General features: G+C 43.7%; 1 protein-coding gene across 1 annotated transcript in view; it reads left to right on the plus strand.

The window, feature by feature from the left end:
• Positions 1–22,403, plus strand: part of ngfrb (nerve growth factor receptor b) — a gene marked incomplete at both ends in the record, with an annotated part of 120,677 nt that extends 98,274 nt beyond the window's left edge. Inside the window, 3 exons of the mRNA XM_083905506.1 lie at positions 3,668–3,899; positions 17,357–17,517; positions 22,060–22,403. Coding sequence (XP_083761632.1) covers positions 3,668–3,899; positions 17,357–17,517; positions 22,060–22,403 — 737 coding nt within the window. The remainder of the gene's footprint in view (positions 1–3,667; positions 3,900–17,356; positions 17,518–22,059) is intronic.
• Positions 22,404–27,849: the final 5,446 nt, after the last annotated feature.

The raw sequence follows: 27,849 nt of genomic DNA on the forward strand, positions 1-27,849 counted from the left end.
GCTGACTTCATTTCCTCCTTCAACTCTCCTCTTTTACTCAGCGCTTCCGCTGGTGAAAGACGGAAGAGCGGAGTGAATCATCAGAGCACGAGCGCCATCTCGCGTCGCCTCACGGTAACAGCGAGTGACGCCATTTTCACGTGACGTACCTTTTGGTAACCCGGAAGTGGGAGGCGCGTCGCCGTGACAACCGTCACGTCAGCGACCCCTCCTTCTTTTACCTTTTGGCTTTGTTTGTTGCTTCCTGTTTTACTTTGGCTTTGTTTTGTTCACTTCCTGTTACCTGCTGCCAAAGTGACACGCCCCCTTTTTACACACACACACACACATTCCTGCACTCAGATCCATACCCCCTTTTTATTTTATTTTACTTTCTTTCTTTTATATTTAAACGTTTTTACCAACAGTTATTTAAGATTAAGGGATTGATGTTGCTGTTATTGATTAATTTTAATGCTTTAATAAATGTTAAACCTTTATTTTAAAAGTACTGTTTCTGTCTTTTGTGCTTGCTTGTTTGTGACAAAGGGTAATTGAAAGAAGCCAGTGTACGATCTCACACCTTCTTTGTTATTTATTAATTAATATTAATATACTTATTATTAATTAGTTATAACTGATAGTCAAGAGACACTTGAAGGTTGTAAAGTGACAGTTTCTCTGTCATTCTCCTTACGCTAAGAGGAGTGCAAAATTAATTATTAAAAATAATTAATCTTTTGTGTTAATATTTTCCCACCAATTACCTGTTGAATCACAACAAAGGTGTCTGTCATATTTGGGACAAGAGTCAGGACCTTTAATTGCTTGCACAAAACTTTTGATCAGCACTCAGCATTTGTCTGTGGTTCACCTGAACCGGTATGCGCAGAGAGCGTGAAGCCTTGTTGGCAAGGGGCGGGAGAGAGAGCGAATGCGAGCGAGTGAGGTCTGCAGTCTTGGTCAATAGTTCATTTACTTATTTTTGTGTAGGTTATATGTTGCAAAATATGTTTAAACTTAAATAAACTACATATACAGGTAGTTATGTCTCGTTGTATTAGTTTGTCCTTTTAATGACATCATGCTGTCAGCGCCTGACAGTCTGTCTGATTGAAAGCCCCCAGATGCACCAGATGCGCGATGCAAATACTATGCAAATATATTCGAATATCATTTTTATGCAATTTTTTAGAGCCCTACTAAACATGTCTTGGAATATCAAGAATGCATGAAGTTCGATCGGCACCTTCCACATCAGCAGGTGACACTGGGAATTTTCATAAAAGATGTTGATTTGCACAGTAAAAGTTCTGTATTTTGACTGCAATTGTCTTTGCATTCCGATTCCTCACTTCATTAGAATCATGAAACAGCATCATTTTCTGGGGCCATGCGAACCTGTACTAGTTTGGAGTTATTCTACAGTATTCATGACAGTAAAATAGACCATCCTAGGTCAATCTACTGCAGTTATTCTGTTCTCAACGAGTAGAAAATGCTGCGAACACCTGATTATGCATGAAAAAAAATTCAGTCATATATCGTGAAACCGTTAGAATTTTTAAAAATACTGTGATATATATTTTTCATCATACCCCCCAGCACTTAAGCTGGCTAAAGACAAGAAGCTAATATTGTAAGAAAAGCACCTCAAAATTGGCACACAATCAAGTACCCATTAATATTAGGGGATTAGGCTTTAGGGATTAAGAATGATGGATGTTTGGGATTACAAATTACAGCATGTATTGCTATTGCCACTTAAAGCCTCCACCATGAGAAATGGCCTGTAGCAGTTGTGTGCATCCGTCTAAATAAGCTCTAATAGAGAAACATTTCTTTGACTCATTAGTGAAAAATGGAAACTTTGCCCTCAGTTGCTCTCCTGAGGCTCTTATTGGCTATGTGAGCCAACAAGATGATTTCCTGTTGATGATGTGAGTAACTATGAGTAAATGACAGATGAGTTCCCACATCTGCACCTGGAGTGAAAAGGTCTACTTAATATTGATGGTTAGAGATAAGTGGGAAGGACGGGTTGGACACATTTTGATTTTTCCTTTTTAATGGCTCCCAGGGGTGGAAGGGGGATATGACCAAGTTTGTGGGTGGGTGTGTGTGGGTGTGTGTGGGTGCGTGCAGCGTTGTGCTGATTAGGGGCAGCTGTGGCTTAATGGTTAGGGCTTCGAGCTCGAGACCGGAAGGTAGCCGGTTCAATCCCCGACCAGTCCGCAGCTGAAGTGCTGTTGAGCAAGGCACCTAACCCCCTCACTGCTCCCCGAGCGCCGCTCACTGGCATGGCAGCTCACTGCGCTGGGTTACATGTTCTACACCTCACTGTGTGCTGTGTGTGTTCACTAACTCACTGCAGAATTGAATTTCCCCTTGCGGGACTTAAAGGGTTCTTAATCTTAATCTTAATTCACACTTAAAAAGAACTGTCTTTTTACACAGTCCTTTGTTTTCTTAACCATTTAGACTTGTGTATTAAATTAACACTTGTGGATCCAACTGGGAACCTTAGTCTTGAAGTGTAACTAAACCCTCAAACCACTTTCCCAGGTGTATACCTGTGTATATGGGTCTTTGGTAATTGTTGGTTGATCCAGGTGTAAATCTTCACAGTTTAGTGTGAAGCAGAGGGTTCCCCCCCAATAAATTTATTGTGGCCTCCACTTAATATCAAGTTGTAATTAATTATTTCTGTCTGTTTTAATTTACAGACTCATTTTGCTGGCTTTGTCACTTCACTGGCTGACCAGACAAGACAATGAGTGGGCCCCAGGTCATGCCCATGCCCAGTGAGTGTGACATGGGCTTGATGTGGACAAACATGGGTGGGGCCACCATGGAAACCACAGACAAACCCACTTGGAAATCACATTTTCATATATAACCCTTATATATATATTTTGGCTAATCGGAGCTGAACCTGACCTAGGAGTGAACATTCCCACTGTTATAGAGGGGATAAAAACAATTTAAAATTCAAGCATTTTTATTATTATTATTATTATTATTATTATTATTATTGTGGTAACAGTCCCTAATGTGACTCATCTACAGCTAACATAGGCGACAAACGATAATAATAATAAACGATGTAATGATTGAAATGGGATGCTCCACTTATTTATTTTAAGTGATGGAGGACAGTGGATGGGGGGCTTGTGGATGGGGGGCTTGTGCATGATGACTGGAGGAACTGCCTGATAGGTGGAACCAGTTTTTGATTGACAGCGTTGCAGAAACATGCATGACAGTGGAGCTGTCTGCCTTGGTCCTGTGTGGATTTCTCAACCACCACTGATTTCTACTGCCTTCAAGTGGCCAAAATAAGAGCTAATGTAGGGTTAACTGACTTATAATGTAAAATGTACAGTAAGTGCCTTTTAATGGGCAGCTGTAGGTCAGAGGCGAGTCATCGACAGTCATCCAGCAGGTCAGTGGTTTGATCCCCAAATTCTGAATACTGACGTGTCCTTGGACAAGACACTGAATCGCAAAATGCTCCTGAAGAAAGCATGTGAATGATGTGTATAGACAATACACTGACTAAATATATATGTGATGTATGAAAACTGTAGTTGAATAGTACTACGTCCTGTAAGCACAGACCATTTGTTGCTGTTTAACTTTGCATTCACGTACTCAGAAAGCTCATATGAATACCTGTCCTCCCCAGTTCAAGACCCGTCAGTGTCTCCAACCCCCTTCACGAATGAGGGAGATGAAGATGAACTATTTCCATCAGAGGAGCCTCCACCAGATATCCTTACAGAGAGAACCACTACCACCACCAGTGGTGACTCCCAGGAGCGGATTTACCAGGGTCTGAACGACAAACTCATCCCCATCTATTGCTCCATCCTGGCTGCTGTCGTGGTTGGCCTTGTGGCCTTCATCATTTTCAAGAGGTGAGAAAATGAAAAACAACAAAACATTACATCCTGGTATCTTATGACCTAAAATACTAGTATTAAGAAGTATCTTCTTAATATATGTTGTATTTTTATTTTAAAAGTATATTTTTGTGTGAACAAGTCACTTTATTTAACCTATATTCATTTACATCATGGTCCCTATTTAGAAATCTGTCTTGGACTCAACAAATCTAGAACCATTAACATACAATGGTCGCTCAATACCAGCAGACACATACAAGATACACAAGCAACAGGGATTTAAATACAACTGCAACAACAAAAAATAATAAACACAAAAACCACAAAAAAACAAGTAAAACAACAGTACAGTATTGTTGAATCAACAACCCCAACACAAATAAATAACCAACTAAATTAATTATAAATAATAACAGGTTAATGAATAAGTAAATGTCATCCTTAATGCAGCCTTTGTGACAAGTCATGGGTTGAAAGACCATATTGACACAATTTAAATACAATTCAAAAGTTGAATACATGAGAACGAATATTGTGCTCATGACACAAAAGCATAGGGACAAATAAAAATCCAGAAGTATGTGTCCAAAGTATAAAACACAGAAGCCTCAAGACAATCAGAACACAAACACTGAAACTGAAGGCAGTGTTTCAACTGTTGAGCTGCAAACTTTCTTACCACATGAAGTGTAAAACTACCTTCTGATGCAGTATAAAATCAGTTCTATTTCATCCATACTGACTGCCCGAGGCGGTGCTTTAGCACTGAAGGTCTTCATCTTGCGCATGCGCAGGTCGAGTGTTTATACCAACAAAGTCACCTGTGACCCCAATGATACCGGCTAGCCTATATCTTCCGGTGACATCAGTGGATCTGTTCCTTTTCATCTTCTTGCTTCGCAGGTAGACGAATGTCAGTGAGGTCTAGCTGAACTAAAAAGCGTTCATTGCTGCTTCGTCACTGGTAGCCCTGCGACAATCTGTCGGAGCTTCGAGCTGCTTGCCCTCAAAGGGCTGCGACGAGCGGAGACGGGAGGTGTGTTGCGGTTCAACACCCCTTTGGATCAGCCAGCGCTACAACTGGTTGAGTATACCAGGCATAGTGTTAAGCCTCCTTTTGAGTATATCTTCTTTTGGGATATAAGGTCAGTGAAGGCGTTGTACTCGCTTCCTCTCCCTACATGTTGTATTTAGTTGCAAGCGATAGTGGTTAGGATTGCCTGCTTGACCTAGCGTATGAGTAATCGGTTTACAGCTGGTTGTACCCGCCTTTTGTTGTAGTTTTATGTTGGTGAAGCCAGTGCACTCGCTTCCTCTCCCGACATCTGTACTTCTGCCATATCTGTGAGTAACTGTACAATGTGTACCACTTTTAGTTTTTCCTTTTCCTGTGTCGGTGAAGACAGTGTGTGCGCTCTCTCTCCCGACATTTGTGTGTAATTACAGGCGCTAGCGGTTAGCATTGCTTGCACGACCTAGCATCTGCGTAATCGGTACACCACCGGTTGTACCCGCCTTCAGTTGTAGTTTAATGAAGCCAGTGTACTCGCTCCCTCTCCAGACATCTGTACTGCTGTTATCTGTGAGTAACTGTACAGCGTGAACCACTTTTCGCTTTGGTTTTCATGTGTTGGTGAAGGCAGTGTGTGCACTCCTGCTCCTGACACTGGTGTTGTTGCTACCCAGCATTAGCGGTCAGTCTTGACAGAAAACGCCCAACTTACTGCTAATCAGTACACCGCTGGCTGTATTTGTTTTTCGTTCTAGTGCCCTGTAGTTAGCAGACGTGTTCCACCAAGGCTAACTATTAGACACCTGTTGGTGAAGGCAGTGTGTTTACTCCCTCTCCCATCACAGGTGTATACCACTACTTTTAGTAACAGCCGCATTGCGAGCTGTGTTTGTGTTTAAGATAAGATAAGAAGTCCTTTATTCGTCCCGCAGTGGGGAAATTTACAGTGTTACAGCAGCAAGACAGTAAGGATAAGGATAATAAATAATAAACATGCATTACCAAAAAGAAATAGAATCTATAAAGTACAATATATAAAGATATTAACACTGACTATAAAAATAGGTTTAAAAATAGAATGTACATTACAACCGGTCTGCAGAATATACACAGTATGCACATGGTATTTATAGTGTAAGGAAACAAGGCTGAGCTATTAAATAAGGATATTAAATAAGGATAAGGATATTGCACTGATGAGAAAACTACAGTATAAAAAATTTGACAGTATGAAAAATGACAATATATTGCACTTAAAAAAAATTTACATTATGAAAAAATATATACAGTATATTACACCAATGAGAATTAACAGTATATTGCACATGGAGAGTGGAGTGTGTGTGTGTGTGTGTGTGTGTGTGTGTGTGTGTGTGTGTGTGTGGGGTCTACTTAGAGCAGTACTTGTTGTACAGTCTAACAGCTGCAGGGAGGAACGACCTGCGATAACGCTCCTTCAGACATTTCGGATGTTTTAGTCTGTGACTGAAGGAGCTGCCCAGTGCTGCGATGGTGTTCTGCAGGGGGTGGGAGAGGTTGTCCATCAGAGATGATAGCTTGGTAGCCATTCTCCTCTCTCCCACCACCTCCACTGGTTCCAGGGGACATCGTAGGACAGAGCTGGCTTTCTTAATCAGCCTGTCCAGCCTCTTCCTGTCTGCGGCTGTGATGCCACTGCCCCAGCAGACCACTGCGTAAAAAATGGCTGATGCCACTACTGAGTCGTAGAAGGTCTTCAGGAGTTCTCCCTGAACTCCAAAAGACCTTAGTTTCCTCAACAGGTAGAGTCTGCTCTGACCCTTCCTGTAGAGCGCAGCAGCATGATCAGACCAGTCCAGTTTATTGTTAAGGTGAACACCCAGGTATTTGTAAGATGTCATCATCTCTATGTCCTTTTCCTGGATGCACACCGGCGATGGAGGAGAGTGTCGTCTTCTGCGGAAATCCACCACCAGCTCCTTAGTTTTCCACGGGTTGAGCTGGAGGCGGTTCCGCAGGGACCAGTCCACAAAATCCTGAACAAGTTCTCTGTACTCTCTGTCGTCATCTCCTGTGATGAGGCCGACAATGGCAGAGTCGTCAGAGAACTTCTGCAGGTGACAGGAGGGGGAGCTGTAGGAGAAGTCTGCAGTGTACAGGGTGAAGAGGAACGGAGCCAGAACTGTTCCCTGTGGGGCCCCTGTACTGCAGACAGCCATGTCCGACACACAATCCCGAGTCCTCACATACTGGGGTCGATCAGTCAAATAATCCACAATCCAGGATGTGAGGTGAGGATCAACTCCTGCATGCTCCAGCTTGTCCTTCAGAAATGCTGGCTGGATGGTGTTGAAAGCACTGGAGAAATCATAAAACATGATCCTCACAGTGCTCCCCGACTTCTCCAGGTGAGAAAGAGCTCTGTCCTGCAGGTAGATGACAGCGTCATCCACCCCGATGCTGGGCTGGTAGGCGAACTGCAGTGGGTCCATCGCTGGTCTCACCACAGGGCGCAGATGAGACAGCACCAGACGCTCCAGGATCTTCATCAGGTGGGATGTTAGTGCCACCGGCCTGTAACTGTTAAAGTCTTTGGGGTGCGGTGTTTTTGGCACTGGTACCACACAGGACGTCTTCCATAAGTGTGGTACTCTCCCCAGTTTCAGGCTCATGTTGAAGATGGTCCCCATTATCCCACACAGCTGAACTGCACAGGATTTAAGGAGCCTGGAGCTGATGCCATCAGGACCTGCAGCCTTCTTCGCCTTGATCTTTTTGAGCTCTTTTCTCACCTGGTTAGGTGTGAAGGACAGATTGGAGCAGGGGGGTTGTGTGTTGTTGAACGAGCTCGGAGATGAAGGGAGGGGGGTGGAGGTTGGGCAGTGTACTGGTGATCCAGATGAAAGAGGTTCCAGCAGGGCTGTCGGTGGAGGGGTGGGGGCCTGATCAAACCTATTGAAGAATAAGTTCAAGTCGTTAGCCCACCTCTGGTCCCCTAGTCCCCTACAGTCTGGGAGTCCAGCTTGTTGTGGCCGGAGATGGTTTTCAGGCCTCTCCAGACTCCGCTGACATCTCTCTGCTGCAGCTGCTCCTCCATCTTCTTCCTGTAGCTGTCCTTCCCCTCCCTGATCTTTCTCCTCAGCTCCCTCTGAACAGTCTTCAGCTCCTCCTTGTTTCCTGACCTAAAAACTCTCTTTTTCTCCTTAAGGAGAGCCTTTATGTCAGGGTTAATCCAGGGTTTGTTGTTAGAGAAACACCGTACTGTCCTGGTGGGTACAGTGCTCTCAACACAGAAGTTTATGTAGTCCGTAATTGTGTTTGTGAGACTGTCGATGTCCTCCCCATGTCCCTCACAAAGTTTGTCCCACACAGTAGACTCAAAACAGTCCATCATAGCCTCATCGGTCTCCTCAGACCATACTTTCACTGTGCGGGTCACAGCTGGCTGCCTGTGTACCAGAGGTTTGTACACAGGAAGGAGATGAACCAGGTTGTGATCAGATCTTCCGAGGGGGGGGAGAGGGGTTGATTTATATGCCTCCTTGGTGTTGGCATAGAAAAGGTCCAGTATTTTATTGTCTCTGGTGTGGCAGGTGACATACTGAGTGAGTGTGGGCAGAGAGGTGGAAGGAGAGGCATGATTAAAATCCCCAGAGATCAGGAGGAGAGCCTGTGGATGCTGTGTCTGCAGCCTGCTCACCACTGAGTGCAGGACGTCACAGGCTGCATTAGCGTTAGCAGAGGGGGGAACGTACGCAGCTATCGCGATAACATTCCCGCGGCAGATAGTTCGGTCTCATGCTAACGGCTAACAGTTCCAAGTCCTTGCAGCAGTGTTGCTCTTTAATAGTGATGTGCCCAGAGTTACACCATCTATCATTCACAAACACTGCCAGTCCTCCTCCTTTCCTCTTTCCACTCTCTTTCGTCCTGTCCGCGCGAATCAGCTGGAATCCGTCCAGCGCGGTGTCCGTGTCCGGGGCAGCAGCGGTGAGCCACGTCTCGGTGAACAGCATGATGCTGCAGTGCCGGTAATCCCTCTCGTGCCGGGTCAGCGCCGCTAACTCGTCCATTTTATTAGGGAGAGATCTTACATTTCCCATAATAATGGACGGGAGAACAGGTCTGTAACGTCTCCTTCCCGCACGACGTTGGACTCCAGCGCGACACCCCCGTTTTCTCCTCCTGAGCCCACGGGGAATATCGGGTCGCTCCTCCGGCAGCACAGCTGTGCAGCGCAGCACTAACAGCTGATCCCTACTGTAAACAATGGAGCCGTGACTCCACACGGGATCCCCCGACACGGTCGAAAAGTGTAAAAAACTCACCAACAGGGCCACAACAAGCATGGTGTACTTGGTGCCCATGGTGACAGTGCTTAAACAAAAAGACACACTTAAAAGAAGTTGAAAAAAGTAGGAAAAAACAGAGAAAAAGAAGTTTGAAGAGAAAAAGGCTAGAAAATAGCGAGAGCTGCTGCAACAGGCGACCACACGGGAGGCGCCATCTTACACAAAGTTTGCTCGGTGGTGTAAGTTTGTATTTCGGCACAGCAAGCTGACATTTGCCGGTGAAGGCATTGCTCTCGCTCCTGCTCCCAGCATAGGGAGGTGCTGTTGCCCTTGTAGTCAGCAGACGTGTGAAGAGCCCACTAAAGCTAACTGTATTTGTCTGTGTGACACCTGTTGGTGAAGGCAGTGCGCTTGCTCCCTCTCCCAGCATCTGTTGTTTTTCCCAGTCTACTAGAGCTGACTGTCACCATGCTTGATGACCACTCCTGCTCGACCTGTTGGCCTCTCTGCAAGCTTGGGGATGGTCATGATAGGTGTCCGTGCCTTGGCCTCGAACACCTGAGGGGGGTCTTTCGGAGGATCCTTGCATGAACTGTAGCTTCATGCCCCGGGGAGTGCGGGTTTCCAGACTGACTGAGGTTGAACACCAGTTGGCCCCTGCCCAGCGATTGCCTCCAGACCAGCCTAGTCGATCTAAGCGTCGGGCTGCAAAGTCTGCGGGCGCCTCCTCCGGGAAGAGGGTCAAGGAGTCTAAACTGGGCTCTCGGGTGGACCAGTTGACTGAGGAGCTAAACCAGATGAAGACCCTCTTCCTAGCCATCCAGTCTGGGATCAGTGCAGTGGATGTGGGTGTTCCAGCTTCCCCTACCACCATGTTCTAACCGGAGGAGGATGTGCTCTCCATGGCTGCTTCAACCATCGGGTTCACCGGCTACGGGGCGGACATGGTTCCGCAGGATTCTGCCTCACACACCTCTGGGGCGAGCTCCCACTCCTCACCCAGCAGTTGCGGTGCTGGGTCCGGGGATAACTTCATGGGTGCCATCATTCGCATGGCCCTTGCCTGCTTGCAGGTGGATGTTCCACAGGCTCAGCCGGCTCCCACCAGTGCATTTTTCAGGCGTGAACCAGCCCCTGCCACCTTAACTGTACCTCCGTCAGATGAATACCTGAGGGAGTTGCACGCAAGCTGGAGAGATACTAGAGCCCTCTCTCATGCAACATCAGATGGAGGATGCAGCCAAGGTCGGCTTGGCCCACATGCCAGCGGTTGAGCTGGCTATAGCGGCTCTCATTGTTTCACCCGATGAGGCTCTGAGACCGGAAGACAGGTGTCTGCATCCCCAGTGTCAGGCTTCAGATGACCTGCTCTCTCAGGCCTATGGCGCAGCAGCACGCATGGGACACATTGGCAATTCCCTGTCCCTATCCCAATGCTTGCTCTCTCAGCATCCTTGCAGGAGGCTACACTGGATGTTTGCATCCACAGTTTCGGTGATGCATCTCTGCAGGCATTTGCCCTGATGTCCAGAGAACTGGGGCACCTGATGTCCACACTTGGCCAGGCTCGCCGCCAGGTGTGGCTGGCACCGTCACCTCTAACTGAGGCGTGCTGAGAACCTTCCACAGCATCACAGTGGAGACTGGTGAGATTTTTGGGTCGGCTGCTGTAGAGGCGCTGGAGCGCACAGTCCAGACCAGGCAGACTCGACAGCAGCTCTCTGAGCTTCACAGGAGTATGCCTCCTCCAAGCAGGCCCTGGAGTTCTCCAGCTCCCCCCAGGCGCCACTCTCAACCACAGACCCAGTGGCTACCTCAGGTCTCAGAGACCAGTTCAACAGCCAGCTCAACAAGGTCCTCAGGCCTTTCGAACCCCAAAAGACTGCCCTCTAGACATACTCAGACCTTTAACGATGCCCGTTGTTTCCCCAGAGCCCCTAGAGGCCGGGGGACCAGGCAGTGAGAGTCCGGGGCCAGTCATCAGCTGTTTTTCCCAGCAGCAGCTCAGCCCCCATGGCTGTCTGCTTTGCAAGTGGACGCGCACTGCATGTAAGCGTTTCATTAATGTTAATATATTTCTTTCAATCACTGAATGAAGCCTGTCATGTGTATGTATAAGAGTCGGGACCTTAAATTGCTTGCACAAAACTTTTGATCAGCACTCAGCATTTGTTTGTTGTTCATCTTGACCAGTATGTGCAAAGAGCGTGAAGCCTTGTTGGCACAGGGCGGGAGAGAGCGGGAGAGATCATCACTCTGTCTCTCTGTCTCAGTTCGATCGTACACGTGAATCATGAGTGAGTCAGTGAACTGACAGTGTGAACGATTCACAGCAGCACGGCAGACACAGTTCTTCTTACGAGTCACTCCCTCCTCGCTCGGCGCACGTTGGCTGGCGTCTTTTGCCGAAGATTGATGAGTGATTCAAAACACGCGGCAGTTCCTCTCCCGGCCACCATGCTCACTGCTGAGCTCAACTGAACTAAGAAAGGAACGAATCAGTTCATGAAGTGAGAGAGCTGGTGTACTGTGGCTGAGGTACGAACTGACACACAGAGAGCTGGTGTACTGTCGCTGAAGACATGAATCTCGTCCGCGCTGTCACTCACTCTATGACCCGCGGTGCAAACGTACTGCACTCAGGGAGGACGTGAATCACGTAGCAGGGCACTGGGCTCCTGCTTAGCACTGAACGATTTGGTGAACGAATCTTTTGAACGAATCATTTTAATGAACTGATTCAAGTGATTCAGTACACCCAAATGAACTGCCGATCCAATCACTAGAGAGAGAGCGAATAAGGTCTGCGGTCTTGGTCATTAGTTCATTTACTTATTTTTGTGTAGGTTATATGTTGCGAAATATGTTTAAACTTAAATGAACTACATATACAGGTAGTTATGTCTCATTGTATTAGTTTGTCCTGTTATTGACTTCATGCTGTCATTGCCTGACAGTCTGGCTGGTTGAAAGTCCCCAGATGCACCAGATGCGCGATGCAAATACTAAGTGAATATATTCAAATATCATTTTTGGGCAAATTTTACAGTCCTAGTAAGCATGTCTTGGAATATCAAGAATGCATGAAGTTAAGGTTGGCACCCTCCACATCAGCAGGTAACACAGGGAATTTGTATAAAAGCTGTTGATTTGCACAGTAAAAGTTCTGTATTTTGACTGCAATTGTCTTTGCATTCCGATTCCTCACTTCATTAGAATCATGAAACAGCATCATTTTCTGGGGCCATGCGAACCTGTACTAATTTGGAGTTATTCTACAGTATTCATGACAGTAAAATAGACCATCCTAAGTTAATCTACTGCAGTAATTCTGTTCTCAGCAAGTAGAAAATGCTGAGAACACCTGATTATGCATGAAAAAAAATACCGTCATATACCGTGAAACCTTTAGAATTTTGAAAAATACTGTGATATATATTTTTGGTCATACCGCCTAGTACTACCTCTGACATGTGGCCCAGCTTGGTCTCAGAGTGAATTTCATAAAGAGCTGCCTGGTTCCATCACAGAGTACATTCTTTCTGGGGGTGACTCTGGATGCCGTTGCTATGAGGTCCTGTCCATCACCTTGGCGTGTGGACTACATCCTCCGCCTCCTTCTCCCCTTTCAGAAGGGCCACTGCTTGCGCTACGTCAAGTATATGCTCTTAGGCAAGCTGACGGCTGCCGCCACTGTGGTTCCCTTAAGGTTGCTGTCACTACGCCCCCCTTCTGAGGGACAAAACAATTTCCTTCTCTATGCCTTTCCACCGATCACTGGTCAGTTCCAAATGGGCAACAGGCAAAGATAGCTGGTGAAGATTTGGTGGAGACCAAAAATTAGCTGGAAGGAGAGTGAAAAAAGAGTGCCAGTGTTATTCCACATCAGCTGAAAGTACGGTGGTATGGAAAAGTTTGGGCACTTTTTTTAACACAATTTTGGGTACATTTAAGGATTTTACTTTATAATTCATTGGTTGTTTGGATAAGAAATTTAAAAGGAGACAAGCACAGTGATATTTGAGAAGTATAAAAAAGTTTATATGATTTTCAGAAAGTGTGCCAGAATTATTTAAACAAAATGAGGCATGTGCATAAGTTTAGGCACCACAAAAGAAACATTTTGTGCATCCTTCTTTTGCAGAAATAACAGCCTCTAAACACTTCCTATAGCTTCCAATTAGAGTATGGATTCTGGCAGAAGGTATTTTGGACCATTCTCCTTTACATTCTCCGCCATGCATAACACCCCTTGTTTTGCCCAAATAACTCTATTTTAGTTTCATCAGTCCACAGCACCTTATTCCAAAATGAAGCTGGCTTGTCCAAATGTGCTTTAGTATATCTCATGCGACTCGGTTTGTGGCAGATCCAGAGAAAATGCATTTTCTGCATTACTGCCATACAGCATCTCCTTGTTTAAAGTGCGCTGAATAGTTAAACGATGCACAGTGACACCATCTGCAGCAAGATGATGTTGTAGGTCTTTTGAGCTGGTCTGTGAGGTTGACTGTGACTGTTCTCACCGTCCTTGACCTCTGCTTATCTGAGATTTTTCTCGGTCTGCCACTTCAGGCCTTAACTAGAACTGTGCCTGAGGTCTTTCAATTCCTCACAATGTTCCTCACAGTTGAAACTGAGAGCTTATCTATCTGAGGCAGACCTATCTATCAGCCCAGACGAAAATTTCTGGCTACAAATATCCTCTAATACATTCAAAATGATAAAAAATCCAGGCCTACAACTAATACAATACAACATACTACACAGAATACACTACACAGGACAAAGGATGTTCAGAATGGGGTTCTCACAATCAAATACCTGTACAAACTGCAACGAGAACACAGTAGACAGCTACATGCATGCTATATGGCTATGCACACCTGTGTATAACTTCTGGTGTAGGGTATGTGAGGACCTCTCAGCATGTTTTGGTTGCACCATACCACCTTCCCCAACACTATGCATATTGGGTGATTTAAATCAGATACATATAGACACGAATAAATCACACATACTAGTCACTAGCCTAAGCATCGCCAAAAAAACTATCCTCCTGAATTGAATAAATAAGAAACATTTAAGCTTAGACCAATTCAGAAATCTAACATCAGATCACATCTCCATGGAGAGAATGTCTGCCTCTATAAAAAACCAATCGGCTGACTTTGACTTAACCTGGGCCCCACTAATTGACTATATCTCTTAGAGCAGGTGGGTGACGGTGCCTTGGCTGGTCAGTCTGCTATGCTGTGAGTCGGTGGCCGGAGGTGCAGGGGGTCGTCTGGTGGTCTGTGGGGTTTGGTGGCCCTGTGTCTGCTGTCCATTGGTGGCTGTGGGTCTGTCCTCTGGGGATCGGGGGGGGGAGTTGTGGGCTTGGGCCCGGACTATCTTCGCACCGCGGGTGGGGGTAAGGGGCTCTGTACATCACAGCGCACCTCCCCGGAAGGTGCGGTGGTGGGCGGCTGACTGCTTACCCGGCGGTGGGGGGGGACCCTGGCTGGGGCGCCGCAGGGTCGGGCATGGCGGCTCCTCTGACCTCTGCCCCCGCCTATGCTTGGGAGTTCTGCCCTGGACTGGCTTGGGGGCCTTCCCACCTTCCCGTCTTCAGGGATCCCCTGGCTCGGGGTCCTGTGTGGGCCTCTTACTGCCCCTCCTGGGGATGGGGGACGTGCGGTCAGTCTCTGGTGGGTGGCGGGGGTGGTTGAGGCGGGCTCTGCCCCGCTTTCCCGGTGGGTGGCCTGGGGGGGCTCGGCCCCCGCCGGTGGTGGGCCGGCCCCGCCCCGGGGCGCTAGTGGGCTCTGGGTGCAGGAGGCCTGGACCACTTCGATCTACCTGGGTGTGGGGTGGCTGGGCCTCTGTCCGTAGCTTTTCCCGCCGTCTGCCCTCGTGGGCTAGCCCTGCGCGGGGGGACTTCCGCCCCGCACCCCTCCAGCTGGTCTCCTGTGGGGCGGATGCGCGGCTATCCTGGGGGACGGTGGCCACGGGCTCCTCCTGCCCTGCATGGCCGCTGGGGTCCCGGGCATCGGGGTCCTTACTGGCTCGCTGCTGGGGGTTGACAATGACTCGGTCCCCCACTCAGATTCCAACCACATCTAATGACAACACCTGCACATTTACACACGTGCACGCTTATGCTTTCTCACACACACACACACCCCCCACTACACTATAAGATGAAACTGAACTGATATAGCTGTTACAAACCTGGATAACCTCTCTTGATATGGTCGTTAACGATTACTAGAAACCATACCTGTTATACAAATGAATGTCAATCAAATGTTATGTTCTGTGAAGAATGTTCAGTATTAATTTGTTGTTGTTTATGTTCTGTCTTGTGAAGAATGTTCTGTCTATTTTGTAGTACCTTAATTGTTTAGTGTTGTTTATGCTTTGTTCTGTGAAGTATGTTCTGCTTTGTATTACCTTAATTGTTTAGTGTTGTTTATGTTTTGTGAAGTATGTTCTGTCTGTTTTGTATAACCTTAATTGTTTAGTGTTGTTTATGTTCTGTGAAGTATGTTCTGTCTGCACTGTACTACACTGTCACTGTTAATGTTGTCTGCGCATCTCTCTCTCTCTCTCTTCCTCCACCCCCCCCCCACCTTTTCCCTTCCCCCGTCTATCCACTCCTCGTCCCCCTGTCCAGTCCGGTTACCACGATCATAAAACAAATAAATAAGAATAAAAACACTGCAGGCCAATTATCAGAGACTTGCCCTGCGCACAGCAAATCTGCTTAACACCACAGGGCACGTAGTCAACCATACTACATGTCCCAGGTACTGGGCAGGACAGGTTAAAAAAAAAAAAAAAAAAAGAAACTGAGAGCTTAAATCTCTGAGATAGCTTTCTGTATCCTTCCCCTAAACCATGATGTTGAACAATCATTGTTTTCAGGTCATTTGAGAGGTCGTTTGAGGCTCCCATGTTGCAACTCTTCAGAGAAGATGCAAAGAGGAGAAACACTTACATTATGCCTCCTTAAATACCCTTTCTCATGATTGGATTCACCTTAGTATGGATGTCAAGGGTCACTGAGGTTACCAAACCAGCGTTTGAAAGCACTGCAGAAAGATGTAGATGTTGTCCTACTTTTCTTCTCAACCAAAGGCTGCCTTCCGTCGTGTTTCCACGTTCTCTCCTCGTGTTGTTGATCCACACATGTCAGCACTGGTGCGCTCAGGGTCTTTTTCTAGCATGGGAATTTGCATACGCGCGGCGCATTAATTGTTTTTTTTCGATTTGAATGTTTTTATGATCGTGAGAAACCAAAATCGTGGTCACTCTATGCATTACGGTGAAACTCAGTAACAACGGGTAAACGGACATTAATATGGGGTATATGGAGCGGGGTTATGACGACGGTGCATGACAATAGGTGATAAGTGGCGACAGTATGGCTGTGGATAGTAAGTTAGATCGACACTCCCCTGGAAGCAGTGGATGTGTGTTTACCTGGGTCTCATTCACATGTAAATGACCAGGCACAAAACCGAGTGTTCTGAAAAAGGCTGTTTTGGCAGGGTTATTGAACTGCTATTGTGCTTCATCCTTATGATATTTTGACTAAAGCATGACACAGACATGTTCATTAGGGCACCATGACCTAGTTTAACTTGGGTTAATAGGGTATAATATGGGACCTTTAAAATACTTCTTGCACACTTTCTGTAAATCATATAAACTCTATTTTACTTCTCAAATATCACTGTGTTTGTCTCCTATATGATATATTTAACTGAAATTTCTTATCCAAACAACCAATGATTTATAAAGGAAAATCATGAAAATTTACAGGGATGCCCAACCTTTTGCATACCACTGTACGCTTGTATTTTGTAATTAATTCACTTTGCCAGATAATTGATTATATGCACAGTCTCTTCTTGGTTTTTCATAGGCCAGCAGACTGTTTCTGATAAGCTGTTAACCAAAGATGTCGAGATTCAATTCGGTCAGGATTGAGTTCAGAGTTACAGGTTAAAGGTTAAAACAGGTACTTAAATGACAGAACCATCTCCAGAGTACGATAAGTTTGGTAAACTTTGATTATCTGTTTTGATCAAACCTAATAATGGTCCATGAAACTGAAGATCTCCACAAACATTTAGAGAGCAATTTGTTGTTGGTGATGTTCATGCTTCTTCTTCTTCTTTGATATTCTGACTCATTGTCAGGTGGAACAGCTGTAAGCAGAATAAACAGGGAGCCAACAACTGCACAGCCAACCAGAACCAGACACCATCACCTGAGGGTGAGAAGCTGCACAGCGACAGTGGCATTTCTGTGGACAGCCAGAGTCTGCAGGAGCAGCAGGGCCAGACTCAGGCAAACACAGGTAACAACTTCACACAGGACAGAAGTTATCAAGCATTATTGTGCTTTAATTGGGTGTAAGCACATGTTACCATTATATGAAACTGGATTTTTCTCTAATCCTCAAACCATTATATGGAACTGGATTTTTCTCTAATCCTCAAACTGGTCTGATTGGCAGCAAACCTGACTTCCTGTTAATGTGTCATGTAGGCTGCACCCTTAACTTTCCCAATGTGTCAAAGACAGGAATTTCCCTCAGGAATGAGCCACCTGGTGGCTTTATAACCTCCACCTCCAGAATAACCAAACTTACTGTAGCAAATCAGCTACAGGGATTGCACTGACAGAGCTGCGGCGTTTGTTTTTCTTTGACTACTGTTTCTAAGAGTTTCCAGTTGTGCTTCATCTGATCCGTTTGAGAGAAAGTTTATGACTAAAAACACATGGTTGCTCAGATAATATAAAAAAAGAAAACAAAGTGGTGCAGTCAGCCAGATAAAAGGATTCACACGGTTGTTGTTTTTTCCTTACATGTAAATTCGCTTGATATTCATCTGATCAACAGACATGCCTTCACTTGTATTCTTTGAAAGAATGTTGAAAAGAGTTTGTCAAGCAGAGATGATGTTGTCAGTCATGTAAATGAGATAGCTGGTGCTTTTAAAGGGATAGTTCATGCAGAGTCAGAGCTGCCATCAGTCAGTTCAGACTTGTTTGAAATGTGTACAGGTTTATCTAAGTAACTTAACAAATGAAGGCAGCAGTAGACCAACAGCTTGGGTGTCAGTATAAGCTAAATTCGATGACTTTGGGGTTGAAGAATAAGCATGTTTATATACTGAATAAAATGTAATGTTCCAGTCAGAAAAGGGCTAATTAATGGACAGGTAAATTGATAAAGACATTTTTAAAACACTTTGTGCCTGATTTACTAAAGCTTTGCACATGCAAAAACGTTTGCAAACTGGATTGCACACGCAAATTTGCGTTGATGCTGATCTACTTACAGGGCGCAACGAGGAGTCAGACCCTCAGACGGGCAAAAAAGCACTCGCAACCCATTTAAAGTTCTGAAAATGTAAATATGTTATTTTAGCATGTGCAAAGTGATTTATTTTCAGATAGTGATAATTGTCAGACAGGTAAGTGGGAATCATAATACCAGAAGTGAGTAAACAAAAAATAAATAAAAATAAATGAATAAGAAAAATAAATAAATAAAAGTAGAAGCAAAAGAGCAAAAAGGAAATACAACAATGCAAACTTTTTTTTTGTTAATATAATTTTGCAATTATAATAATACGAATAATATCAATAATAGAAAATAACAACCATATCCAATATTACTAAAAATTATGAGTAACAAAAAATGAGTAATAATAATAATATGGGTGGAGTGGAAGTCCCAGCCTGCATCCCCACAAACTGGGACGGACTGAATGCGGCACAACACCTTACCCTATGTCTAGATGTATATATAGTAGGGCTGTCAAAAGATTTACATTTTTAATCAGATTAATCACAGGGTAGCTGTCGATTAATCACGAGAAATCACGATTAATTACCATTCGTAAATATGCCAAAAAAAATCAAATTTTCTCTTTATATTGTTGTAGGAACGGAGAGATAACTAAAGTTTGTGAAAATATAAATGTAAAGAACAATAAAATACTGTAAATAACTTGTAAAAACCTATCCAAACTTAGTAAAAACTATACATTGCACTGTAAATAACTCACATTATAAACAAAATATAAAGTATAGAAGTTAAATAGTTTTCTTGGGGGTACTAAACCCACAGCAGGAGAAGCACTGCTTCTACTAGTTAGCGTTAACGTCAGTTAGCATTCTGACGCTAATGTTAGCTGCTGTCTGCGTCCCCGTTAGTTAGACTGTGACTGTTAATGTTATGATTATATCATTATCTGCGCCAGCAGCGCCACTTACAACTGTGTCTTTCTTTCTTTTTTCTTCATCCTCTTTTTTTCTTCCTCTTCTAACTTCCTGATTGATAACTCCTCTTCAATTTCCTTCAGCTTCACACAGGTTAACGTGAGGAGACGTGGGGCCCCTTTAGGGAGGTTTCCTTCTGAGATGTCAATGCAAATCAACCGTTGTGGTTTAAGGGAGACGGGGATGTGGCTGCTCACTGATGCATTCAGGCTCCGAGTGTCGGGAGCCCCCCTATCTGCTCGGGGCCCCAAGCAGTTGCCCGCCGCCTTGCCTGTTAATAAACTGCACGTCTACCCGTAGCGCGATGAAAGTGAGAAAGTGCATTCCAGGCACATTTAAATGCAATAAATAATCACAACAATCACTATCTAATGTAACTATCTGAATCAGCTATAGATATATCATCTATATCGATTGTTCCGTCGCCTCTGACGTCAGATCAAAGACTGTTGGCACGCGTAATGGAAACTCAGTCTGACTGAATTAACGGGGAAAAAGGATGTCATATCCCTCCATCTCAGTTATCTGCTCATCGCAGAACGTCAGCTGTACTTTCTGTTCAGTGGCTTTAAATTTCATTCTGCGCTTCCGTTGAGTCTGCTCTTTCTCCATGTTGACAACCCTTGACAAGCGCAAAATCCTCATTTAAATAGGGCGGTCTTAACCACTTCTGCGGCTGTAGTCAATTGTGGTCGCAATCTTAGTAGGTCACCCGCAAAACACGATCCAGTAGCAGGCGCAGTCTTTACGCTCGCGCACGCAATTGAGAGCTCTCTATTTGGAATCTTAGTAAATCAGGCCCTTTGTCTCTTAGCGAGTGCTTCCCATCCACACTATTAAGTAAAAGTTAAACTTGAAGACTGTGTGAGTACACAGTCTTCAAATTTAACGAGAAAGTCTAGGGGTCATGCCATAAATATCAAATTTTCCAATCCTATTAACCATTGACTAGATCAGAGGGGTTGAGAGCTCTGATGGTGTGTGTGATGTCCTGTCCTTCATTCCCAATTATGGTTGCAAAGACAGGAGCCATTGGGTATCTTGTGGCCTCCACATTGAGGCTCTGTAATTCATCACACACTCGTGTTGTGGCCCGGAACTGAAATTGCCCTGTGATTCCGGTTCCCGGCAATCTTTTTTATCACTATTTTTAACAGTGCCCATCAAATCCATTCTTTGCTGCATGTTGTTCACAAAATAGTTGCATGCAGCCCTTCCCTCTCCATTCAACTCTCGTACAAGCATTTCCACTGAAGCTCCCAGCCGACCATTTTCCGTCCTAAGAGCCTCTACTTTTCCTGCAACTGGACCTTTTCCAACATCACAAGTTGTAGCATTAGCTCGATGGGTTTTGGTATATTCTCTTTCATCATTGATGCATCTTAACATTTCTTCTGGCAACTCGACCATGCAGCCCATCTTTGTGCAAGTGCCTCCTTGTTGTGCATCAAACAGCCACAGCACCATTTTTTCAGAGTCTTGTATTTCAACTGAAGTTATTTGTGGGCTTTTCTTTGCATCCCATACAATTTTATTGGCAGTTGTGGCTGAAATTTTAGTTGGTCAACCTGACCATGGTTTGGTTTCAACAGAACCCCTCAGTTTCCATTAGAGTTTGAACACTGCTGATTGGCATTCTCAATTCCTTTGATATTTTATTATATCCCTTTCCTGTTTTATAGAGTTCAACTACCTTTTCTTGTAGATCCTTTGACAATTATGTTGCTTTCCCCATGACTTAGAATCCAAAAAACATCAGTGCAGCACTGGGTGAAAGATGCAAGGGTCTCTCAGAGTCCAGAGTCCAGAAACCCATTGACTGTTTATACACACCCACTAATTTAATAATAAATATAGCCATAACTAATAATAGCCATTCAAACCCTTGTGTCAAATTGTATGTCAATCACCAGGGTACGTAAACTTTTGATCAGGGTTAGTTTGTGCTGTAATTAACCATGAGTGAAAGAGAAGTTTTTGTGTTATCATTCATGTTCTCTGAAACATGGCCAAGATGTTACATTCTGGTTTAACAGGACGATTAGAGAGAGTTGGACCTGAAATGCAGTGGAGACAGTAAGGGTATAAACAATATTTAATGGCGTTAATGGAAAGCTAGTATGGGGCTAAGGAGGGACGCCGATGCAGCTGAGCCAGGAAGGGCGTGAGCTCAGGGCGAGAGTCAATGCTTGGGGAAGGGTCCAGCATGGAACAAACTCACTGGTTTGTAGAGAAGGCAGGGAGAGGTTCCAGACGCTGATTGAAGCATAGCAATCTGTGGCTCTTGGGGAATCCGAGAAGTCTGTGGTGGCCATATTAAAGAGACTAACTCTTATAGCAGAAGGCAAAGGGCTGATCATGGGCAGCCCATAGTTGGTCAGTATTGGTACAACCTCAATGTTCGGCAAGATATGATTTCTTACAAAAAGGCAGACAATTTATGTAAAATAAGCTCAGTCTTCTTCTTTTTCCTCTTCTTTTGGCTTCTCCATCTAGGGGTCGCTACAACGGATAATCTGCGTCACCCTATCCCTCGCTCAGTATACTGTAAATACATCATGTAATGTAGATAGCAAACCAATATGTACTTTTTCTTCTCCATCTGCAGTTGTCACCATGGATGAAGAGCCTTGTCTGTTCCTTCCTCTCCACACCAGGGAGAAATTGGAGAAGCTTCTGTTCAGGGGCAGTGAAGGGGACAACTGTGACCACATGGACGACAATGACTGGTGCAACCTGGCAGGCCTTCTGGGATACGAGGAGGAGCGAATCGATACCTTCCGAAAGGAGGATCATCCTGTCCGTGCCCTCCTATCTGACTGGGCGAGCAAGGACTGCGCCAGCGTTGTCGCGCTGTGCACGGCACTGCGCAAAATCAACCGTGATGACATCGCCCAGAGTCTAGTGCTCAGTCCAAGTGCAGTGAAGCCAACTGCCACCTCAGTGGTGTGAGTTAAGGTCATCAAAGAGCAAATTGCCTCAAACATAACCTTTATATTGGTCTGGTCTATTGGCTTCCCTCACTCCATATACAATAATTCATGCTAAGCTGCTTTAAGCTATTCCCTCATGAAGTCAGCAGACAGAGTGAATCCTTATGAATAATTTTAAGTTTAATTCAGGGTTATGATGCCAGAGTCAAGTCAAGGCAGACACCAACACTCTTCTCTGAACTATCAGGATGTGCCTGTAATCAACCATTCTGACATTTGGTCTTTTTAAATCCACACCGTCTAAAGAATGGTGTGGATAAGGAATTTCAGTAATCATTCCTTTGTGAGCCTGGAATATCCTTGTGCCCCTCCATGCAGCCTTTGACATCCAGCCGACCATTTCCTCAGACTTTTGCAACCGTGAAATAGTAGCGGACGTGAACTTTATTATTTTTTCCCTGATCCTGTACATCTTCAATCAACAATAATAGTTACGTAGTCAGTTACTTATAACTTATATGATAAGCCAGTGTTGTACGACCTTGCAAACATATGCTACAAATGTTAGATTATTTTAATTCATGTTGACAAATCACTTGTGTCTGTTATGGCTACCGGATGAAGCCTGCATACCACAGACCATATCTGGATCATTGTAAATATGACAATCTCCGGCATATGCTTGGTTGCATTTCAAGTTTGTTCTTCAAAAGCCAAGTTCAGCTACATACCCTTATTTTAGGTACTTGCTTTAGGTTTAAGATGTGGAATTAATCTCACCTTTGATTTGAGTGATTTCTATAGTGAAGACTATTTTTTGCCTGCCAATATCTGGCAGAATGTTCCAACCAGGTGGTCTGTGCTGTAGGACATTGATTGAAGCAACATGAGAATCTAGACTATGTGCTCAGGCCTGTATACACAACACAGGAGCTCCAACACAGACTCCTTCATACTGACCCAAGTCATCCAATAACAACAACCATGTATACTGTATGTACATAAAAATGGCAAGTGCACACACCACAGCACATTTTGTACATACCTTAGACCTACAAAGCATGTGTGTACTATACAGACTCTCTCAATCAGGTATGCACTTTGCTTGTTATCTAGAGAACAAAGACAACTCCACATCCTGCCATAAACTGTACTCAGCATTCTCCTGAGATCTACTACCCATTATTAGCAGAAAATACTATATAAGGTAACTCTGTCTTAAAAATATAGACTATAAAAAAAAAACTGAGTTTGTAATGTGTACTATAGATGGTGAAATGCAACATTAACAGTAAACAAGCATGAAAAAAACTAGGAACTATTGTGCACATAGAGATGCACAGACAGAACAAAGTCAGGATGTAGAGCAAAACAAATCCTTAATTTCTCAGGGTATCTCCAAAAAGTGTGCTACATTAAAGCATAACTTTTTCTGTCAGGTTGCTTTTTCACCATTTTCTTTACAGAGTTCCCCTGTACATATTTGTACCACACCACTCCCGTAAACATCCGTCAATCCATTGTCTACTGCTTCATCCGCACTGTTGTAAAAACTCACAGCTGACACTGTTACTCTCAGGTAGCCTAAAGATTTTACTAGATTATTACTAACCACTCACATATTATGCTTCATGATGTAGTGTTACATAAAATGAAGGTATTCTTACACTACTCTCTAAGGACCATTGTGTTATAATTCTCAAATAACTCTTGTAAATGGTATTGTTTCCTGATTGTAGCACTTAAAATGTATGTCTGCTTTCTATCACAGAAGTGCCTGGAACTATTTCAGGTGTCTGCTGATGTACATTTTACTTTTGGACTGGTTTTTATAACTGTCTAACTTGTTTGTTTGTTTGTTTTTGTTAGTCTGTGTTTTACCTTCTGTCTAATCTCTGACAGTATGTGTCAAGACAAGACATCTAAGCTTGTAAGCCTCTAGCCAGGTTTCTTGGTAACAAGTGGTGCCTTCAAATGGGGTCCATTTGCGCTCAACTTAAATACCTAAACAGTCCTGGTTAACAATGTGTGATGTTTTTGACTTTTTACGTGATTTCTATAAAGTGTAGAATTGTTTATTTGTCTTCGGAAAACTTTCCTAATGGGACCATTTTCTTTCCGTCTACATTTCTTTCATTATGTTAAGATTAAGGGTCATTTATTTGTCTGTTTTGTGTGCCAAACATTATCTCTGTCACTACCCTGCATACCTACTACGTGCCTCTTTTTGCGTTGGTGATGATATGCAATTCTTCCGATTGAAGAGGTTACTTTAGTGCTTGATCTGCAATAGATATAGAGACCACTGAATTGCAATCATCCCATTAACATCAAATAGGTGGATGCAATTTGGCATCTTCTCACAGAGACGCTTTGCAAAACTTTCTGCCATTTTTTAAAAAATCCCTGTAGACTCATAAGCCAGGTTTATGGTTGCCGTAGTGTGCCGAGCACAGAACAGAAATTATGTCATATCCTGTGTCGGACCGGGCGCGTGAGCTTCAAAGGTGTTGCATCGTTAGGGCGCTGCATTTTTATCTTTGTCAGCCACAACGCGCACAAACTCTTCATTTTGTGCACGCATTTGTATGGCTCTTTGGTCCGAGAGCACCGAGACAGTCAAATGGCCTTTTTAATAAGAAGATGGTTTTGCCGTAGGACGTGAGAAAAAAAGAGGGATCGCTTTGTGTGGGGCAAAAGACGAGCCCATGGAAAGAGTGGTGACCCGAGGGGAAAAGCCCTCCCGGTGATTCTGGTGGAGCTGGGTCGCAATCCCAATACGTGAAACACAGAGAGACAGACAGTAATTTTGAGACCAATGTAAGCGATATGCAGAAAGTACTACTGTTGCTAAGCAGTGCACCTTTATGTGGCAGCACAAGTTGAATATTTTGGTTGCAAGCCCCCTGCGGTTGAGGTGAATACTGCAACGAACAACACACTGAGCATAAATGCCTCCGTCCATGTTTGTAGGTTGCATGCCGTCTGAAGAGCCCTACACCACAGTGTCACACGCGAGTATAAACAAGGCTTTAGTTGTTTTCCTGACTGATTGGCCTATTGACTCTATACTGCCCCCACAATTTCTAGTGGTGTTGCATATTTTGTCCCTTCGTGAGCTCTCCGTGCACAATGATGGACAAAACTAACCAAAATACAGACGAAAGGCTCTTCCATCTTTGCCTTCTGTGTAGAGTATAAATGGGCCTTTACCTGTACACACCCAGCAAGTACGCTAGTTTTCTAATGACTTTACTATTTTAATTTCAAGCATGTTATTAAAACTTCTATGAGTCTCATTTTAAGGCACCAACAATACACTAGCTAAAGCTAGATATATACTAGCTATACTTTTATTCTTATTATATCAAAATGTTTCCGCTTCTACCCTCACCTAGAGCTAACCTTTAGCCTAATGCTGGGATCAGATTACACAATAATTTTGTCTTTCACAATGGTCATTATGTCAGATTATCAATCACAGCAACATGGATTCTTGCTGTGTCTTGTTCGGGGGGGACTGGCAAAACTACAAGTATGATCGATCATTGCTCATGACCCTGCATGATTTCATAAGTCATTGGGGAGGCGGGGCAAGGAGTTATCAATCATTACTCACCAGTTTGCTGAAGTGCCTCAGCCATTTCTTGCAAACACTATTTTGGATTTAACTTTGTCATGGTCATCCCTTGAGATGTCAAGAGGCAGGGGTACTGTTGCTAAAGGAAATATTCTTCAGTGTCACTATACCACCTAACAGCTGCAGCATCCCTCTGACTCTTCCCCATGTCTATGCTTGTGTATGATAAGCCGCATCAGAGCACCCTTTTATCCTATTGGTCAATGTCCAGGAGCACGTTGTAGGAGATGTCAGACTAGGCGGGCAAGTAGGAACAATTTTCATCATTCCTGACATTCATCATTTTTTTTCATAAATAGCACTGCAAATATGTCGGTCATGACCAAATGCTTGAAAATAGGAATTCTGTGTAGTCTAAACCCGACATTAGATAAGCTAACAGACTGGCTATAGCTACACATTTATCTCAGATTACCAAGTATTTGAATTAAAATATTGGGAAGAAAATTATATAATATACAAAACGTAAAAAACTGTGTTTCTGTGTCTATGTTTATTCTTCAAATGCAGCTCACAGACTTATCAAAATTGGACCTTGTGATTGAGGTTATTTCTCCAAATGTTTGGACTCAAGGAACAAGCTGCATGCTAAGTAACAAGCTGAAAGTGAGAAAAGTATGTTATCTTTAATGTCTCAGACCAACACCAACATGTTTAAAAGAGAATAATCAAGCACTGGTTCAGTATGATTTGCATCTGCTAAATGAACTGTCAATTATTGGCTTTCACAAAACATCTAAGAAAATAGTTTTTGCTTAAATGGTTGTATTCAATAATATCCGTCTCCACAAAGCGACTTCTCTGAAGGCACTTTGTCCTTTTTGCTGTATTTAAGTTACAACTACACTGTCCACAGAGTGTCTCTTTATGTCAGAATAGAGATGGAGGCTTTTCTTTGGACCGTATTTATTCAGTTTGATAGATATAGATATTTAATTAATATGCATGTTGTGGTATTGAACTTCTTGTACTGTTAACCCAAATGAAGGTGAATATGTGATGATCTTTTGCACTTGAGAGTAACAATGTAATCATGCAGAGGGTGGTGAGGGTTGGAGAGAGGAAACAAGACTTTGGAAGAAAATTTGTTTTGTCTTTTCTAAAAAGCCCTGGTGATGTAACTGATACTGGCAAGACAGACCGTGTACCAGGACTGAATTGTACAGATGTGAGAGATACTGTATGTTCATTGTATACTAATACATATACTGTACTATACTTAATGTGAACTTGCAAAATTCCTACAAGAGACAAGCAGTAAAAAACACTAATAAAGCTCTTAAATCCACTTATGCTCCGTATTGATTCAACAAGGCAACAAAGTGCATGCACTGGGACATAAAAAGAGCTGAAAATACTCATATACATCAATGTAAATATGAACAATAAAGATTAGTACATTGTATAATAAACTATGAATGATTTAGTTTCAAATATGTTTTTATTGAGCAATATTGAATATTGAGCACAGTTATGTCATTCAAAAAAAGGATTGTGAGATGTTGGCTTTTAAATTTAACTTTCAAACTCGAGATCTCAGGTTAAAAAAATTATGAGAAAAAGTGACATGAGAAAAAAAAAATCATTGCGATACATCGGACTTTCAAAGTCAAGATCTCGAGTTTTTTTTGACTGCCTGCCGCTCGAACATTTTCAAGTGTGCCCCCTGTTCAAGTGTACGACACACCCTGCACTCAATCATTAAAGACTCTTAGACATGTTACAGGGTGTATCCTATATAAAATACTTTTCTTTGATTAATAGGCTAATGTGACTGATATAGTTTTCACACCCAAAACGTTAAATTATTTTGTTAAAATCCTTT

Source organism: Microchirus variegatus (genome assembly GCF_963457635.1).
Source record: "Microchirus variegatus genome assembly, chromosome: 2".
Taxonomy (NCBI): Eukaryota; Metazoa; Chordata; class Actinopteri; order Pleuronectiformes; family Soleidae; genus Microchirus; species Microchirus variegatus.